The 19,736-nt window shown below is 43.3% G+C and overlaps 1 protein-coding gene across 3 annotated transcripts in view; it reads left to right on the plus strand.

Moving 5' to 3' along the window:
• Positions 1–1,702: 1,702 nt before the first annotated feature.
• Positions 1,703–19,736, plus strand: part of vegfc (vascular endothelial growth factor c) — a 96,178-nt gene continuing 78,144 nt past the window's right edge. For 2 of the 3 annotated variants that reach the window (XM_068321563.1, XM_068321562.1), the window contains exon 1: positions 1,703–1,926. In XM_068321563.1, the coding sequence (XP_068177664.1) occupies positions 1,810–1,926 (117 nt within the window). In that variant the 5' untranslated portion in view covers positions 1,703–1,809. Of the gene's footprint in view, positions 1,927–4,181; positions 4,199–19,736 lie in introns of those variants that run through there. The other variant, XM_068321564.1, reaches the window with a different exon arrangement.

Raw genomic sequence — 19,736 nt, forward strand, 5'->3', positions numbered from 1 at the left:
CAACCCCCAGTAGCTGCAACAAAGACAAACCAGTGAGAGACAGGTAAACAGACTGCACAAGGTCGTGACAAGGTTTAACCCTGGCTTTTCGGTACCATAAAGGTGGCTTACTTTCTATCGGGCTATGTTGTCGTGGTAACCTATGCTGAACACCTAACCTGCCCTGGAGCAGTATAAGTTCAGCAAGTATAAAAGCCCCACCTACTGACCAATCAGTTCTCTTGGAAAATAGCCTGTCCGTTTTATGAGAACCCGGTGGATCTTGGTGCACAGTAGGGGTGGGCGATACTGGGAATTTTGGTATCGATCTGATACCAAGTAAATACAGGGTAATATCGACGATACCGATATGATACCAATACTTTTTGCTTGGAAATGTCATGATTATTGAATAATTGACACCCCCCCCGACTTATTTTATTATAATTGTGATAAACACATCACAAATATTTTAGGCAATAAAAATGTTTCCTTTTTTAATAAATAACTACAATGCAAACTTTGACTTTGACTTTAACAGTATAAAAAATAAAATACTTCTACTACAACAACTGTTTCAGAACAAAAGTCAAGAGAGTCAAACCAAAAACAAGCAGCAATGTAACGTAATGTTATTTCAGGAATTAAAGTTTGTTTTGCACTTTAATTTACATGGTTCACAATAAGTTAGAGATTATGAGAAACTCATTTTGCGGGTAATAAATATTACACTACTGGAAATAGTGTTTCTTCTCATTCACTATATAACTTTTATTTATGTCATTACAATTCAGACCAAATAGGAAAGCAGTCACATAAATAACAATATCAATAACATATTGTGAACCTTGTGTTTTTATCCTATTACTTTAGTAATAGAATTCATCAACAGATTAATCGATTCCTTGGGTAATGGATAGCTGTAGCCCTTAGTAAAACAAGATTTTTTTCAACTGGGTGAACATATAACCATTGAACCAATCTCCTAAAATTGATACCCAATTACATTGTGAAAAACAGATTACGTGGGTATTTTTGATTTTTTTGGCTGGATTTTTTTTTGACAATGTACTCTGCTAGAGTACGTTGTCTCTGTCTGGAGGATGCGGACTTCTACTCATTTACTTTCAGTCCAGGCTTTTAGAGTAATAATAAAACATCAGGGTAAGAAATCATCACATAAATAGTTCCTCATGGATTTATTTATTTGCCTTTTATAACAACTTGCAACTAATGGGCAGAGTCACCTCTGTGTTTTGTCATCACTACCATTTGTATTATAACTCTGTGAGGCAAGACGACAGGCTTTAGGCTTTTATTGTGAAGGCAGAATTTCCTCTTTCCTTGTAATGCTCCTGGGTGACTTGACTTCACTGACACTGTTCATACTCATGTTGCGGACGCTCTCTGGAGGGAAATCCTGAACTTAGACCAAGAAACAAAGGAAGGAGAGAGGGGGACAGACAAACGCAAAACACGCGCGCGAGCATACAGAAAGACGCACGTACACAAGAGAGAGAGAGAGAGAGAGAGAGAGAGAGAGAGAGAGAGAGAGAGAGAGAGAGAGATAGAGACAGAGAGACAGAGAGAGAGAGAGAGAGAGAGAGAGAGAGAGAGAGAGAGAGAGAGAGAGAGAGAGAGAGAGAGAGAGAGAGAGAGAGAGAGAGAGAGAGAGAGAGAGAGAGAGAGAGAGAGAGAGAGAGAGAGAGAGAGAGCAAATGAAAGCGGTATCAGCGACAGATGCGGGAGGGAGCGTAGACGTATGGCAGAGGTTTTTTAAATGTCCCCTTTCGTGGTTACGGTTCATAATCACTTGAGAAGCTCCTAATCATGCAGCTGTTGGGAACATCTGTTTTAATGGCGTATTTTGTCTACATCAGCCTCAGCAGCGACTTCAGCCACAGCGACTATGATGAGGTATACGAGCAGGACCACATGAACGAGCCGGTAAGTTTGGGCAAAACGGAGAGAAGTCGTCAAAAGTGAGACCCCGTTTCTGTGCCTTCTCGTGCGCTAGTCGAATCCCACACGTGCTTCATATTTCACCTGCCTGTCACTTTGATCACTATTATTACCACTACCTCTATTTAGGGATGCGTTTTGAAAGTCTGATTTAGTCCATCTAAAGTTGTTGACATAACGATGAAATCATGACGGTAAAAGCAGGCAGTATTTAAGTGCATCGAGTTCAACTGTGCCAACAATTAGAGAACGACATAGATCATTACTCAGATCTACGGAAGCGGGGTGCTGCCACATAGAGAACAAAAATTGGGGGCTCATTATCACGTAATTACGTGAAAAGTTTATTTTTATAACTAAGGCAGCGTAGAGCTGCCAGACCAAGAAAATAAAAACCGGGAGGACTTTTTCACGTTATAACGTGAACGTATCACGTTATTTCGTGATAGTATCACGTTATTTCGTGATAAGATGTTAACCCTGGGTTAAAGTACATGCGCCGCGTTAGGCGATTTCTCCGTCTCTGTTCAACACCACGGGGGTCGAGAAACTTTAACAAATGCCTCACTGTACTTTGGGTGACAACATATCCAGCTTGGATGCAGTTGAGATGATGGAGCTTGTATCCATGCAGCCGGCCTCGTCCCTCCAGTTTATTAATGAGGAATGACGCTACCTCAAGAGGTCCGACTCGTTTTTCCTCCGGTATAGCCCCATGTTCTTCAAATGTCGTCTTAGGGTACGCATGCTTATATAAACCTCATCCACGGAGCCCAATAACTGCAAAATCTCACCATGTCTCAAGCCAAGCATGAAATATAATTTAATGGCATCATGTAAAGGAGCCATGATTTACTGATGGCCAGCAGACAGTAAATAAAACCACTTTTCTTTTCACGTTCTCGTCTTATCACGAAATAACGTGATACTTTCACTTTACAACGTGAAAAAGTCATATCACAAAATAACGTGATATGTATCACGAAATAATGTGATACTATCACTAAATAACGTGATACTTTCACGTTTCAACGTGAAAAAGTCATATCACAAAATAACGTGATATGTATCACGAAATAATGTGATACTTTCACGTTATAACGTGAAAAAGTCCTCCCGATTTTTATTTTCTTGGTCTGGCAGCTCTACGCTGCCGTAGCGTAGAGCTGCCAGACCAAGAAAATAAAAACCGGGACGTATCACGTTATTTCGTGATACGTATCACGTTATTTCGTGATAGTATCACGTTATTTCGTGATACGTATCACGTTATTTCGTGATAGTATCTCGTTATTTCGTGATACGTATCACGTTATTTCGTCATAGTATCACGAAATAACGTGATACGACTTTTTCAAAGTGGTTTTATTTACTACGCTGCCGTAGCGTAGAGCTGCCAGACCAAGAAAATAAAAATCGGGAGGACTTTTTCACGTTATAACGTGAAAGTATCACATTATTTCGTGATACATATCACGTTATTTTGTGATATGACTTTTTCACGTTGAAACGTGAAAGTATCACGTTATTTCGTGATAGTATCACATTATTTCGTGATACATATCACGTTATTTTGTGATATGACTTTTTCACGTTGTAACGTGAAAGTATCACGTTATTTCGTGATAAGACGAGAACGTGAAAAGAAAAGTGGTTTTATTTACTGTCTGCTGGCCATCAGTAAATCATGGCTCCTTTACATGATGCCATTGAATTATATTTCATGCTTGGCTTGAGACACGGTGAGATTTTACAGTTATTGGGCTCCGTGGATGAAATTTATATAAGCATGCGTACCCTAAGACGACATTTGAAAAAGATGGGGCTATACCGGAGGAAAAACGAGTCGGACCCTCTTGAGGTAGCGTCGTTCCTCATTGATGAGCTGGAGGGACACGGCCGGCTGCATGGATACAAGCTCCATCATCTCAACATAACATCTTATCACGAAATAACGTGATACATATCACGAAATAACGTGATACATATCACGAAATAACGTGATACGTATCACGAAATAACGAGATACGTATCACGAAATAACGAGATACGTATCACAAAATAACGTGATACGTCCCGGTTTTTATTTTCTTGGTGTGGCAGCTCTACGCTTCCGTAACGCTGCCGTACAAATCTTCTTCATTTTCATAGAATGTAAAAAACAAGCGTACTACCTGTAGTTGATTTTTTTTAAACATCCATGAAATGTTATTTCATCCACAGATGGTCATCTGTCTCTAAAGCATGTGACTATTAAGTAAGAAAACGTTTGCTTGTCTTCCCGTCATCATAGTGTGTTATGCCTTTGTAAAACTGGTGTAAAATTATGCTACAATCTCAGTAAAATAAACCAAGTAAATGAATGAACACGAGGTGCAAGAACCACCGTACAAGTCCTGATGCTGAGATATGAAATGCAAGATGATCACAATAACAAATATAATTAATTATAGTACTTGATCAGTAGTCAGTGCTCAGGAATAAAAGCCAAAGCACGTCTCCAGGGTTGTATTTACATAACTGATAGTAATCATCTGTTCTCCACAGGATATTTTTTAAAGGGTTAGTCCAAGTTTTGTTATTCCTCTTGAGCCTCAGGAAGTGAGAGGTCATGGACAGAAAGACACAAACACTGATCATATTAATGAACTAGCTGCTTAAAGTTTCACAGACAGAAGGTGAGCAATGATATTTATGTGTTTTTGTTTAATGATTATGATCCACCTGTCTATTGAACATACTCTTCTAATGTGATGCCAATACAGCAGATTTGAACTGAACTGAACCGCTGGAAAAACATGAGGCAAGATGGGGAAGGGGGGGGGAATCTCAAATTGGCCAGAGAAAAGAGCAAATGATGGTAGGTGCCACAGTGTGTGTGTGTGTGTGTGTGTGTGTGTGTGTGTGTGTGTGTGTGTGTGTGTGTGTGTGTGCGTGTGCGTGTGTCTGTGTGTAAAGCGGATGAATGCTCAGCGCTGTCATGCAGCCATTTGATCACAGTTGACTCTTAATTGGAATGATGACTTTCCCTCTCAGTTTCTTGTCAAGCACCTAAGCCCTCATGCTTATTTAGAGGAGTTTAAATAACACCTGATTCCAACTTAACTCTGCTATCATTTAAAAACCTCATATGCTCATAACCTCATAGTTGGGACTATGAGAGGTAGAGAGTTGGTTGATATGATGCAGAGGAGGAAGGTAGAAATTCTGTGTGTCCAAGAGACCAGGTGGAAAGGTAGCAAGGCTAGAAGTTTAGGAGCAAGGTTCAAGTTGTTCTATCATGGTACAGATAGGAAAAGAAATGGAGGAGTTATCAGGAACATAGGGTGACCTATAAGAGTGGAGATAGGAGCACACAGGTAGACTAAATCTTGTGTAGACGATGTAATCTGAAATAGATCAGTGACTGCAAAGTAGTGGTAGGCGAGAGTGTAGCCAAACAGCACAGGATGGTGGTGTGAAGGATGACTTTGGTGGTGAGGAAGATGAAGAGGGCAAAGGCAGAGCAGAGGACAAAATGGTGGAAGCTAAAAAAGCAAGAGGTTTGCATGACTTTTAGGAAGTAGTTAAGACTGGCTCTGGGTGGTCAGGAGGTGCTTCCAGATGACTGGACAACTACCGCTAATGTGATCATGGAGACAGGGAGGAGAGTACTCGGTGTGTCATCTGGAAGGAAAGTAGATAAGGAGACTTGGTGGTGGAATGAGGAGGTACAGGGGTGTATACAGAGAAAGAGGTTAGCTAAGAAGAAGTGGGACACTGAGAGGACTGAGGAGAGTAGACAGGAGTACAGGGAGATGTAGCGTAAGTCGAAGGTAGAGGTGGCAAAGGCCAAACAAGGGGCTTATGATGACTTGTATGCTAGGTTGGACAGTAAGGAGGGAGAGAATGATCTATACTGGTTGGCAAGACAGAGAGACAGAGATGGGAAGGACGTGCAGCAGGTTAGGGTGATTAAGGATAGGGATGGAAGTCTATTGATAGGTGCCAGGAGTGTGATGGGAAAATGGAAAAAGTAATTTGAAGAGTTGATGAACGTGAAAAATGAGAGAGAACAAAGACTAGAAGAGGTGGCTGTTGTGTACCAGGAAGTAGCAAAAATTAGTCAGGATGAAGTGAGGAGGGCATTGAAGAGGATTAAGAGTGGAAAGGCAGTCGGTCCTGATAATATACCTGTGGAGGTATGGAAGTGTCTAGAAGAGGTGGTAGTAGAGTTTCCGACTGGGTTGTTCAACATGCTCTTGAATAGTGAGAAGATGCCTTAGGAATGGAGGATAAGTGTGCTGGTGCCCATTTTTAAGAAGAAGGGATATATGCAGGGTTGTGGCAACTACAGAGGAATAAAGCTGATGAGCCATACAATGAAGTTATGGGAAAGAGTAGTGGAAGCTAGACTAAGGGCAGAAGTGAGCATCTGTGAGGAGCAGTATGGTTTCATGCCAAAAAAGAGTAGTACAGATGCAGTATTTGCTCTGAGGATGTTGATAGAGAAGTACAGAGAAGGCCAAATGGAGCTGCATTGTGTTTTTGTAGATCTGGAGAAAGCTTATGACAGGGTACCCAGACAGGATCTGTGGTATTGTGTGAGGAAAACTGGAGTGGCATAGAAGTATGTTGAGCGGTGCAGTACATGTGTGAGGACTGTAAGACAGTGAGGACGTGTGCTGTAGGTGTGACAGAGGAGTTCAAGGTGGAGGTGGGACTGCATCAGGGATCAGCTCTGAGCCCCTTCTTGTTCGCTATGGTGATGGACAGGCTGACTGACGAGGTCAGACAGGAATCTCCATGGACTATTATGTTTGAAGATGACATTGTGATCTGCAGTGAGAGCAGGGAAGAGGTGGAGGAGAAGCTAGAGAGGTGGAGATTTGTCCTGGAAAGGAGAGGAATGAAGGTTAGCCGTAGTAAGACAGACTACATGTGTGTGAATGAGAGGGACCCAAGTGGAAGAGTGAGGTTACAGGGAGAAGAGATCAAGAAGGTGGAGGATTTTAAGTACTTAGGGTCAACAGTCCAGAGCAATGGAGTGTGGAAACAGGTGAAAAAGCGTGTCCAGGCAGGATGGAACAGGTGGAGAAAAGTGTCAGGTGTGATGTGTGATAGAAGAGTTTCAGCTAAAATGAAAGGTACAAAACTGTGGTGAGACCAGCGATGTTGTTTGGTCGACAGTGTCACTGAGGAAAGGCAGGAGACAAGAGCTGGAGGTAGCAGAGATGAAGATGCTGAGGTTCTCTTTGGGAGTGACAAGGATGGATAGGATCAGGAATGAGTACATCGGAGGGACAGCACATGTTAGAGGCTTTGGAGATAAAGTCAGAGAGGCCAGACTGAGATGGTTTGGACATGTCCAGAGGAGAGATAGTGAATATATTGGTAGAATGATGCTGAGTTTTGAACTGCCAGGCAGGAGGCCTAGAGGAAGACCAAAGAGGAGGTTTATGGATGTAGTGAAAAAGGATGTGAAGGTAGTTGGTGTGAGAGAAGAGGATGCGGAAGACAGTGTTAGATGGAGGCAATGGATTCGCTGTGGTGACCCCTGAAGGGAAAAGCCAAAAGAAAAAGATCTAAAAACCTCGTATAACTGTCACATATTGAGGGATTTAATTTTGGCTTTATTTACTGTAAATATTTTTTTTTCTCATTTCTGCACTTGGACTACATTTTTTTGTGCTCAAAATATTTTGTTCGGACTAAATATAATCCCAGTTTTAACAAGGCTCAGGTGTTTTCCTAAATGTTTTATACCAAGTATACATCTAATTACAGAGCCATTTCATTTTATACAGTGCTTGCAAATCCAGAGCTAAATATTTTTGCTTAAATAGTTAACTTTTTAATCTCATTTATTAAAGAGTTGCCTTGTGATTGTATATTGTTCACTCAGTTTGAAAGTGAAAACTTTTTGGACTTGACAAAATTTACAATTCTGTCACACACTTGTCATTGCTGTTTAAGATTTCAACTAAAGTCAAAATGCATTGTAACAGTCCCTTAATCAAGGCAAAAAGTTACCAGAACTGTCATTTCTTTCAGTGGTAGTATGACATGATCATACACATACATATGTGATTCTTCTCATTGTTTTTAAAAAATATATTTTGTTGCTGATTTTACTTCTACTTTTACATTTACTTCTCTGCACATTTGACAATCATGCCTCCTATCTTTCACAACGTGTCAATCATCCTTGTCTTGAAATATTCAAGACTGTAACTTGTCCAGCAGTCAGGTACATTGTAGTTAAGGTTTTTAGTGTGCTATCTTGGTAGCTGGCAACTGATGCTGAAGGTTAGTGTTGGTACTGCAAGTACCGAGGTCCTCTCAGTCATTTTCACTGCAGTTAGCTGAATAGGTGCAGTAAAATTTAGGAAGGAATGATCATTCATTGAATTCAGTGTTTCTAATGAGTCGTCATTTTATCATTTTTTTAAATTCAGATTTAACATAGTATTATTGGCACTGCTCTTACTTTTTTTTTTTTTGTCGACGATATTGCTAGATCCCTAGACTTACTGCATGTATTAACTAGAATTTGGTCATGTCTCCTAATACAAAGGTTATAATTAGAAGTATGTATTGTGTTGATATAAAATTCAATATTTTGCAGTCATTATCAAACATGGACAAACAAGTGAAATGTCTCAATTCAACTGCTTGGCACCTTGTTTCACTCAAATATTGTTATTGTGAATGGAGAAAAAGAATGGTGATTGAAGGTATTTATTTAGTCCTCAACGGTGCTCCCCAGTTTGTGGTTCCCACTCAGCAAGTCATACGAGCTGTTAGAAAACATCTTAGATTTGACGTCTATAAGGACCAATGACACTTTATCACATCAGCCTATACATTAAAATTTACAGTTATCCTAGATCTCTTTTGACTCATTTGATTTACAATAGATTTGGTTTGTTATGAAGGAAAACATGCTAGTTAAGTTCTCAAATCAACCCTTTCTTAAAAAAAATATCATCTTTTGTTTTTGTAATTCCCCTCCATATTTTCATTGGTTTTCCACATCCAAGTTTCCTTATCTTCACAACCTGCTTTAAGGTATTTTTTATGCATTTCTTTGGGTTTTTCTGAGTGTAAGATACAGTATGTCAGCCTTGGGTTCCAAACAGAAAAAACTGTTCTCATGTAAATGGTAGCAAATAGTATTACATTGATAATATTAGTGTTTAATACTACTACTTTATGGAAATACTTGCCTGAAGTAATAGATACGCATGACTTTGCTGCCTCGGTGTAGTTTTGTAATTTTGTCTTTTCCGCTTACCCATGCGTCAGCTGTGCAACCAACCATTTCTGATTTCTGCTACACTGTAATTTGCCATTTCCATCGGCAAATATTACACCACTAGAGGTACATGTACAGTGTAGTATATTATAGCGTTTTGAAATTTGCAATAATGTATGTGCAGAGTTAGATAATAGAAGGCTGTTTTCATATCTACTTCCATTTCTTTGTTCATCCATTCAACTATCTTCAACAGCTTATTTGGGTCTGGGTCTCGGGGGCAACAGTCTCAGGAGGGAGGCCCATACTAACCTTTCCCCAGACACCTCTTCCAGCTCCTCCTGGTGGAATCTCGAGGTGTTCCCAGGCCAGTCAAGAGACATAGTCCCTCCAGTATGTCCTTGGTCTTCCCGAGGTCTCCTCCCAGTAGGACATGCCTGGAACACCTCCCAAGGAATGCGTCCAGGAGGCATCTGGAAGAGATGCCCGAACCACCGCAGCTGGCCCCACTAGAGGTGGAGGAGCAGCGACTGTAATCCGAGCTCCTACCTGGTGACTGAGCTTCTCACCCTATCTCTAAGGGTGCACCCGGCCACTCTACGAAGTAAACTCATTTCAGCTGCTTGTATCCGGGATCTTGTACTTTAGGTCATGACCCAAAGCTCATGACCATAAGTGAGAGTAGGAACGTAGACTGACTGGTAAATCGAGAGCTTCGTTTTACTACTCAGCTCCTTCTCCACCATGACAGACCAATACAATGACTGCATAATTGCGGAAGCTGCTCCAATCCGTCTGTCAATCTCACGTTCCATCCTTCCCTAACTTTTGAACAAGACCTCAAGTTACTTAAACTCCTCCACTTGGGACAAAGACTCTCCACCGACCTGAAGAGGGCACACCACCCTTTTCCGGTCGAGAACCATGGCCTCGTATTTAGAGGTGCTGATCCTCATCCCACTCACATCACACTCAGCTGCAAACCGTCCCAGTGCATGCTGAAGGTCCAGATTTGATGAGGCCAGCAGGGCAACATCATCTGCAAAAAGAAGAGATGAAATCCTTTGGTCCCCAAACAAGATTCCCTCTGGATCCTGGCTGCACCTAGAAATTCTGTCCATAAAGATTATGAACAGAACCAGTAATAGAAGAACCGGAGAGTGCTCAGCAAAGGTCCCCGAACCCCATACTCCCAACGTACTCCTCACAAGGTACCACGAGGGACACGGTCAAATGTCTTCTCCAGATCCACAAAACACATGTACACTGGTTGGGCAAACTCTCATGAACCCTCGAGCACTCGATGGAGAGTGTAGAGCCTCTCCCCAGACACACAGGGACTGGCAGTGTTCCGCAACTGGAACAAAAACCGCATTGTTCCTCCTGAATCCGCAGTTTGACTATAGGTCTGATCCTCCTCTCCAGTACCCTGGAATAGACGTTCCCTGGGAGGCTGAGGGGTGTGATCCCCCTATAGTTGGAACACACCCTCCAGTCCCCCTTTTTGAAAAGGGGGACTGGAGGGTGTGCCAATCCAGAGGCACTCTCCCTGACTTCCATGCAATGTTGCAGAGATGTGTCAACCATGACGTTCCCTGCTCATCCAGAAATTTGAGGTACTCAGGGCGAATCACAGGCAACCCTGGTGCTTTGTCACCAAGGAGTATGGCAACCACCTCAGTGATTTCAGCATGGGTGATGGAAGAGTCCACCTGTGAGACCTCAGGCCCTGCTTCCTCTGTATAAGACATGGTAGCAGAATTGAGGAGATCCTCAAAGTATTCCTTACACTGCCCGACAGTATCCTCAGTGGAGGTCAGCAGCTCTCCGCCTCTACTGTAAACAGTGTTGACTGTGCAATGCTTTCCCCTCCTGAGGCGCTGAATGGTTTGCCAGAATTTCTTTGAGGCTGACCGATTGTCCTCCTCCATGGTCTCCCCGAACTCCTCATGGACCCAAGTTTTTGCCTCCGAGACTACTTGGGCTGCAGCACGCCTGGCCTGCCTGTACCCGTGAGCTGCCTTTGGAGTCCTACAATTCAACAAGCTTTGATAGGACTCCTTCTTCAGCTTGACGGCATCCCTTACTTCCAGTGTCCACCACTGGGTTTGAGGCTTACCGCTACGACAGGCACCAGAGACCTCTGAGCAGCCGCTTCGACAATGGAGGTGGAGAACATAGTCCACTCTGACTTAATGTCCCTAGCCTGCTGCGGGATCTGAGAGAAGCTCTCCTGGAGGTGAAGTTGAAGACCTCACTGTCAGAGGGTTCTGCCAGATGTTCTCAACAGACTCTCAAAACGCATTTGGGCCTGCCAAGTTTGTCCAGCCCCCTGCTCTGCCAGCGGATCCAGCTCACCATCAGGTGGTAGCTCTGCCCCTCTCTTCACCCGAGTATCCAACACGAGTGGTCGGTGGCTGATGATACAACAACGAAATCGATCATCGACCTCCAGTCTAGGGTGTCCTGGTGCCATGTGCACTTATGGACATCTCTGTGGTTGAAAAAGGTGTTTGTTATGGACACACTGTCACTAGCACAGAAGTCCAATAACAGAACACCATTTGTGTTCAGATCGGGGAGGCTGTCCATCCCAATCATCCATTTCCACGTCTCACTTTCATTGCCCACATGAGTGTTGAAGTTCCCGAGAAGAACAATGGAGCCCCCAGTCAGAGCACTATTTAATACTCCTACCAGGGACTCCAAGAAGGCTGGGTATTCCACATTGCTGTTTGGTCCATAGGCCGAAACAACAGTGAGACACCTGACCCCAACCCGAAGGCGCAGGGATCCCCTCTCATTCACTGGAGTGAACTTCAACATATGACAGCTGAGCTGTGGAACAATAAGCAAGCCCATACCAGCCAACCGCCTCTCACCTTTGGCAACACCAGAAAAATAGAGTCCAGCCCCTCTCAAGGGTTTGACTTCCAGAATCCAAGCTCTGGGTGGAGGTGAGCCCAAATATATTTAGTCGGTAACTCTCAACCTCCCACTCAGCCTCTGGCTCCTTTCCCCCTAGTGAGGTGACATTCCATGTCCCTAGAGCTAGACTCTTTGTCTGAGGATTGGGTAATCGAGCCCCATGCCGACGACTGCCACCCAATCCTCACTGCACCCATCCTTTCCTCAGCGGGTGGTGAGTCCACTGGGGTTTGGGCCCACGTCACCCTTTCGGGCTGTGGGCAGAAGCCCGGCCACCAGGCACTCGCATACGAGCCCCAATCCCGACCAAGGCCCCAGGGTGGGACGCCGATTGTGCAATACCGGGCCATTTCTTTGTGCTCTACAAAAGTCCTAGCTTAACAGAAAGTTTTCCAAGCAAGTATTTGACCCCACAAATAGCTATCAAATAAATTTCAGTGTTCAGCAAGTGTAACAAAGGGAGGCCTCTATTAATCATGTGAAAATGGACTATCCAGTGAAGTACGCAGCATCTCAAAACCAGTATTTAAACTGAAATATTTAATGAGGGAGAAAAAGTAGGTGCCATCTTAAAATTTGAGTTACTTCGGAATACTTCTAAAATGTCTTTACAAGATCTACATGAGAGACACAATTAGAATTCATTGTTGTAGAAATCTTAATTACTATTATTGTCCACACAAATGGGGAAATTATCTTTACACTCCTCGTTGTACATGCATATACATATATACAGAACGTGTTAGTAGCACAGCACACACAAACACTGTATACAGGCCCCTATAAACACAACACACTAGGGGCCTGCTGGCATGCAATTAATCACACATGATTAATAATCACGGGCGGCACGGTGGCGCAGTGGTTAGCGCTGCCACCTCACAACACTGCCGACCCGGGTTCGAGTCCCGCTCTGTGTGGAGTTCGCATGCTCTCCTCGTGTCTGCGTGGGTTCTCTCCGGGTTCTCCGGCTTCCTCCCACATCCAAAAGCATGCGCTTCATGCTTGGCCATTCCAAATTGCCCGTAGGAATGAGTGTGTGTGTGCATGGTTGTATGTCTTTGTGTGTGGCTCCGTGGTGCACTGGCATCGTGCCCGGAGTGTCCCCCGCCCAGAGTGTCTCGGTCTATGCCGCCGACCCACTGCGGCAGATATAGCGGTGGTAATCTGAAGATGACAGATGATTAATAATCACACATGACTGGGGTAGGCAGAGTGATGGGTCACGACTTCGGGACAATGAGCAGCTTGTGGGGATCACCTTGCTCAAGGGCGCCTCGGCAGTGGCTGGGAGGTGAGCTGAAGCCCCCACTGTCAGCTCATACTCCGAAGATATCCGGCGGGAGCAGGATTCGAACCACCAATGGCTGGGCGATTTCTGGGCCTAAGATGTTTGTTCTACCGCTGAGTCACTGCTGCTTGTCCTTTCTAACTCCGTTGTGGCTCTTTCCAGCCAGTAAATCTCTAACAACACTGCAGGTGTCTTTGCATTGTTTTTGTAACAGTTTGAGAGGACATACTTCAGCCCAGTGTAGAGAGATTCCACTTTGTTTTGAACACTTGCAAGTCAATGACTGTTGGTATTGCATGTTATGCCATTCATTGTCAATGTTTTACAGTAACATTTATGGAAGAAACATGGGTCTAATTAAAATGAGGCCTAAAAAAATTCATGAACTTGTTGTCAATGACAGTATGATTGATGATGATTGACATTCTGTGGCTCCAGTTATCTAACAACATGGTTAACTTTCTACACCCAAATCATGTCAGTGTAACAAAACCAAAAGCCTACCCATCCTTGTATTATGTACTTGCCATCACTCAACTCCGCACATTTGTTTGATGCTCTCCCAGATCTATTGTCATCAGTGTACAATAGCTCCTTGAGATACTACTTTAATTCACTCTGTAACTGAGCTCTTAAGTGAAACAACTTGTAATTGAACTTTTTCCCATTTATTCAAAATTATTTTAACCCATTGTACCTTGTAAAGAAGCCCCAAACCCCCTAGATTATGAAAAATTATTATCCAAAGCTTTTTAAATCAATCCACTGGATTTAAACCAATCCAGTGGATTGATTTAAACAGCTTCGGATAACCATGACCTGGATAACTGAGAACCTCCACAGACATCTCCAAACATATTATATTTTAAATAATATGTTAATGCACACTTTACCTGTGCATTATTAATTATATATTTTACATAAACAATGAAAAGTATGAAAAGAAAAGCAAGTCACAAAAACACACAAGCTACATCTTTACACGGACAAGAATAAGATGTGCTCTTAGCTGATGTTGTATCCATCCCCCAACATGAGGCAAAGAACAAAATGTGGTCTCAGATGATGTTGTACCCATCCGCCAATATGTGGTAAAGAAGACGTGGTCTCAGCTGACGTTGTATCTGTCCACAAACTAGCAGTGGCGTCCCAAAGCACGGCTCTTGGATTTTCTACATAAGCTAGTATCTCAAAGTACTACTGTTGTTCCATACTGCTATCCTGAAAGCCAGTGTACATTTGGAGCTACTGGTTGATTAAAGTGGTTAATACTGAAGAGCATACATTAAAAGTGCAGGGTGAACTTTTTAAGTTCTGAAGGAAAAGATTGTGTTCATCTTCACCCAGGTGCAGTCATTTGCTTCCATTACAGGAATTTAGTTTGACAGTTTTCAGCTAGTCATAGTAAGGATCATTACTAACTCCACTACCCTGATCCAACTTACCATTGGATGGTGATTAGTTGAGAGCTAAACTCTTATTAACCGAATTTGCAAAACATATGACTGTGAATGAGCTGATAAGACTACAAAGATGATCATCGATCCAAGTTTACCTACCCCTTACCTAGAGTGTTCTGATACCAAGTGTGGACATGATTATTTATTAATTATGGGCAAACTGTGACAACCAAATAAGTCCAACAAATGAATATCATTCAGAGTCAGATGAGACAGAATGTTCCTCCCAATCACGCTCCTACAGGTTATACTGTCATTGCCCACATGAGCATTGAAATCCCCTAGCAGAAGATTGGAGTCCCCTGTAGGAGTGCTTTCTATTCCCTGACCTGAAGGCACAGGGAAACAACCCTTTCATCTACTTGGGTAAACTACAATACATAAGTAGAGAGCTGGGGAGCTATAATATAGGCTAACTTGGTCTTCCGCCTCTAAGCCAGTGCAACTCCAGCAAAAAAGACTGTCCAGCCCCCATTGAGATGGCTGGTCACGGAACCAGAGCTGTGCTTAGAGGTGGGCCCAACTATATCTAGGGAACTTTTCAATCTCACAGCAGCTCCGGCTACTTAATCACCAGAGAGGTGACATGTTCCAGTTGTGAACTTCTGCAACTGGGAATTTAACTTCCAAAGCACCTGTTTCACTGCTGCCCAATCTACATTGTACCAGATCACTGCAGCTGCTCCTGTGGGTGATGGGTCCACGTGAGGAGAAACCCCGCTCCCCTGTTTTGGGCTTGGCCCAACCAGACCCCTTATGTGAAGGTCTAGGAATCAGGTGCACAGACGAAGGCCCCTTCCCTGGGCCTGGCTCTATGCCGATGCCGCGGTATCTGTCCATGCTGAGTACACTTATTAGTCTAAGTACTTGTCATCAGGGACCACAACAAAGGTGTGTTGGAAATACAATTAATTGATCAATGCCATACGTTCAAGGCGTCATCAAAGGTGGGGTTTCTTTCCATTCTGGGAAAATCCAACTTAGTCTGAGTCTGTCAGTGTTATGTCAAAGGCAAAAATTATGTTCAAAAAAGATTTTGAACAATGTATTAAATACCTTTTTATTAACATCCTTTGATCCTTTGATGTTGACAATTCACCATTTACCATATAAGTGCATATTTGGAAAGGAGTGGCAACTCCATTATTGAGTTTTATAATGCAAAGTCACCAATGTAGCATCAAAGCAGCACTGCTCTGCAGTACATCACCTGTGATGCCCATCAAGTTGCTGCCCAACACAACGCTACAAATGAGTGAGCAGCTGCCACTGAGCACAGTCTCACAAATCTACAGGGACAAACTTGTGTGCCCCATGTTCAATGAGAAGAACCTCCCCATCCCCACCAGAGAAGGACCTGTACAACAAGGCTATCTCAGTGCTGTGCCCAGCACCAAATGCATCATACCCACCAATGTGGAAGCTGTTTGCCTCCCATCTATTGAGCTGCCCAAGAAATATAAAATGAGGACGATGGGACCAGTACAGGTAGAGAAGCCCTCGCCAGCGAACTTCCTGAAGAAACACTCAAAAAAGTGCAAGTTAGCTGTGAATGCACGGTCTTCAAGAGTGTCTCATAATGCTGCCACAAGAAAACCACCTGTTCCCAAATGTACAGATATCGCGCCTGTGATAAATCACAGAAAGAAAAACTTTGTGAAGGAAGCCAGAGAACAGGTGTTTGTCATGGCAAAGAAGACTCCTGTGATAACAGAAGTCAAACACATTAAGAAAAAGGGTTACGGTGAGGTCCCACAGTACCTGCTGAAGGTCAAGGAAGAGCAGCAGGAGATGAAAAAGAACAAGAAGCAGGAGGAACGAGTTTTGACAGAGCAGCAACAGGACACAATTCTCACACTACTGAAAAAAGAGTGGAACGAGAAGTACACTGAATTCCAAAGGCTCCTATTCTTCAGACACAATAGTGCAAAACAGGTCCTAAAGGATAAACTAGCAGAATCCCTGAAATACATTGAGCGTGACATCCTGTTATTTGAGAGAGGCAAAAAGCTTTCCGTACCACGCCTGTTACACACAAGTCATTTTGCTTACAAATATATCAGTAGGGACATGTCTGCTTGAAATGGGTGGACGTTGCACTGGCATCAGTGAGCTATTTTTTTTTTCACTGTCTGTAACAAACACACTCTCAGGATCTCTGTTCAGCTGGTCAACCAAACATAGGGCGGCATGGTGTTTGCCCTATGTGACGCAGTGGGTAGCATTGTCATCTCACAGGTCGAAGGTTCAGGGTTCAAATCTTTTTTTTTGTGCAGTTGTATGTTCTCCACGTGTGTGTGTGGGTTCTCTCTGGGTTTTCCGGCTTCCTCCCACCTCCAAAAATATGGACTTCAGGTGAAGTGGCCGGTTCCAAATTCCCCGCAAGTGTGAATGTGAGCGTGACTGGTTGTTTCTTTAGTGTAGCTCGTGGTGCACTGGTGTCGGGCTCGGAGTGTTTCCCACCTCTTGCCCGTAAGTCAGCTGGGCTCCAGTAATTGCACAAAAGCAGAATAAAGTCATCAAGAAGGTGAATTAATGAATAAATGTCCGTAACAATGCTACAGTTTTACATTTTGATAGTTGTTGTGTTTTGTAATTGTGTTTTTTTTTGGAAAATGTATATCCCTAGGGGTGGCACAGTGGGAGTCCTGCTCTGTATGGAGTTTACGTGTTCTTCCTGTGTCTGCATGGGTTCTCTCCAGATTCTCTGGCTTCCTCCACCTCCAAAAACATGCACCTCCGGTGCATTGGTTGGTCTCCAATTGTCCTTAGGCGTGAGCAAGTGCATGTGTGTCTGTCCTTCATGTGGCTCCGTGGTTCACTGGCGTTGCGCCCCATGTTCACCCTGCCTCATGTTCCAAGTGAGATAGGCTACAGCAACCCCACATACTGCAACGACGGAAGGAGTCAGTATTTGTACTGGTTTTAGTCTGTATGTTTGCCCCGTGTCTGCGTGGGTTCTTTCTGGGTGCTCTAGCTTCCTCCTACATTCCAAAAACATGCAAGACAAATTGATTACAATTGTCTGAAGGTGTGAGTGAGTGTGTCTGTTTGTTGTGTGGACATACAATGACTCCATTTCCATTTTTTTGACCTAGCAATCACCAACTCCTGGGCTTGAACCTGACTGCTATTTTCTGGTGAAGAAACCACTGAAGTTCCTTGACTTCAAACTGCTCAAGCAGGAGTCAAGTAACAGTGGAAGTGACTACACACTCCCACGCCAAAAGTGGAAACCACAGCTAAAACAAGTGTGAGACACTAAGAGGCAATCCATCTTCCCAGAGATGGTGCATGAAACATGCACAAAGGTGTTGCAGATCCGGCTGCAAGAGCAAGACATACGTGATGTGCACAAAGTGCGAGGTGTTACTTTGTGTTTCCAAGAGTAATTGCTTTTTGAAGTATCATACTAAAGCACAACAAAGCAGTAAATCAGATTGTGAAGGATTAGAATGTCCATCTGACAATCTGCCAAAAGCGGAGAGATTTAAGTTCCCAAACTTCATGTATTACCACTGCATCATTCACCAGTAGGCATCATGTGCAAAAGTGCAATATGAAGTGTCCTATGATGCCTGACTTAATGACTCCTATTGGGAAAATCACTGACAGCATCCATTCAGGAGCTAAGCAGCAGAGAACCCTCAAGGTGCAATTGGAAGAACTGTGGGCTGAATATAGTAACCTGCTACAACACAGAAATCCGATTGCTCAGCAGGGGAAGAATTTTGTTTTATTTTTTGTCAGATTTGTTTAAAATTGAAGAGTTCTAGAAATTCATTGGTGAAGACACCGCTGCTGGAGGACACAGCAGTCACTTGACCTCACATTTTTAATGGACATTACCGGGAAACTGAATCGTTTGAATTGTGAGCTGCAGGCACTGGTAAAACTTGCTGACACAAGTGGTTTAAATGCATTTAATAACAAGATGAACGTTTTCTCTGTACATTTACAGAGAGAAAAGGTACTGCAGATGTGTTGAAAGACAATGCTTCTGCATCTGAGAGTTTTGACAAAGTTGCCAAAATGTATTCTCATAATCAAAAGTCATAAACAGACTTAGGCAAAAAATCTTAGGACCTTGATGAGCATGAGCCATGTCTGTCTTTTCAATTCCATTCAGTACATGAATGCGGACACAACATGCATTCCTGAGCAAATAAATGCAAAATTCAGCTTGAATTTAGACATGTGGATATTTAAATTGTAACAGTGCGAAATGACCTCCAATGTAAAGCCTATCTGACTACACCAAAACCTTGCTGCCCTGTTGACAGAAAGGTACAGTGGTCTATGTGCAGCAGTAGTAAAGGTTGCCAGCTAGTTTGGTTCAACCTATCTCTGAATCAACCTTTTCTGTCATGAACTTCATCAAAAACAAACGGAACATGCCTCACTGATTGGCTTCTGTAAGACTCACTCAGAATTGCTGTGCCATGTGGCGAGGCAGTGTGAAGGAGGGAATATCTGTTGATTTAGAAAGGTCTGACACCATCACGTGGGGAATGCACTAAAGGCAATTGTAAACTAAAACTAGAACCACTGCCACATCCTGCGACACCCCTGAATTCAAAATTTTACCCTGACCTGCTTGCATAGGTAAAATGTTATGACCCCATGGGTCATGTATTGTTATGTTTGTGTTGTGTTGCAGTGTCTCCTCTCTCCTTGGTTTGTGTGTGTGTTTCAATGAATGAATTAGGAGCAGGTGGTGTCCGCTCGTTGGCTGGCTCGCCTGATTGCTGCCGCACGATTGGTCAGGGGGCGGGCCCCTGACCTATTTGAACAGCCCGCCGACTGCACTCTGTCTCCTCTCCAGCCTTCCCACCGCCAGGAAAAGCCAGCTTGATAGACTGATGTTGTGGTGTTAATG

This window comes from Antennarius striatus, chromosome 8, assembly GCF_040054535.1.
Source record: "Antennarius striatus isolate MH-2024 chromosome 8, ASM4005453v1, whole genome shotgun sequence".
Lineage (NCBI taxonomy): Eukaryota > Metazoa > Chordata > Actinopteri > Lophiiformes > Antennariidae > Antennarius > Antennarius striatus.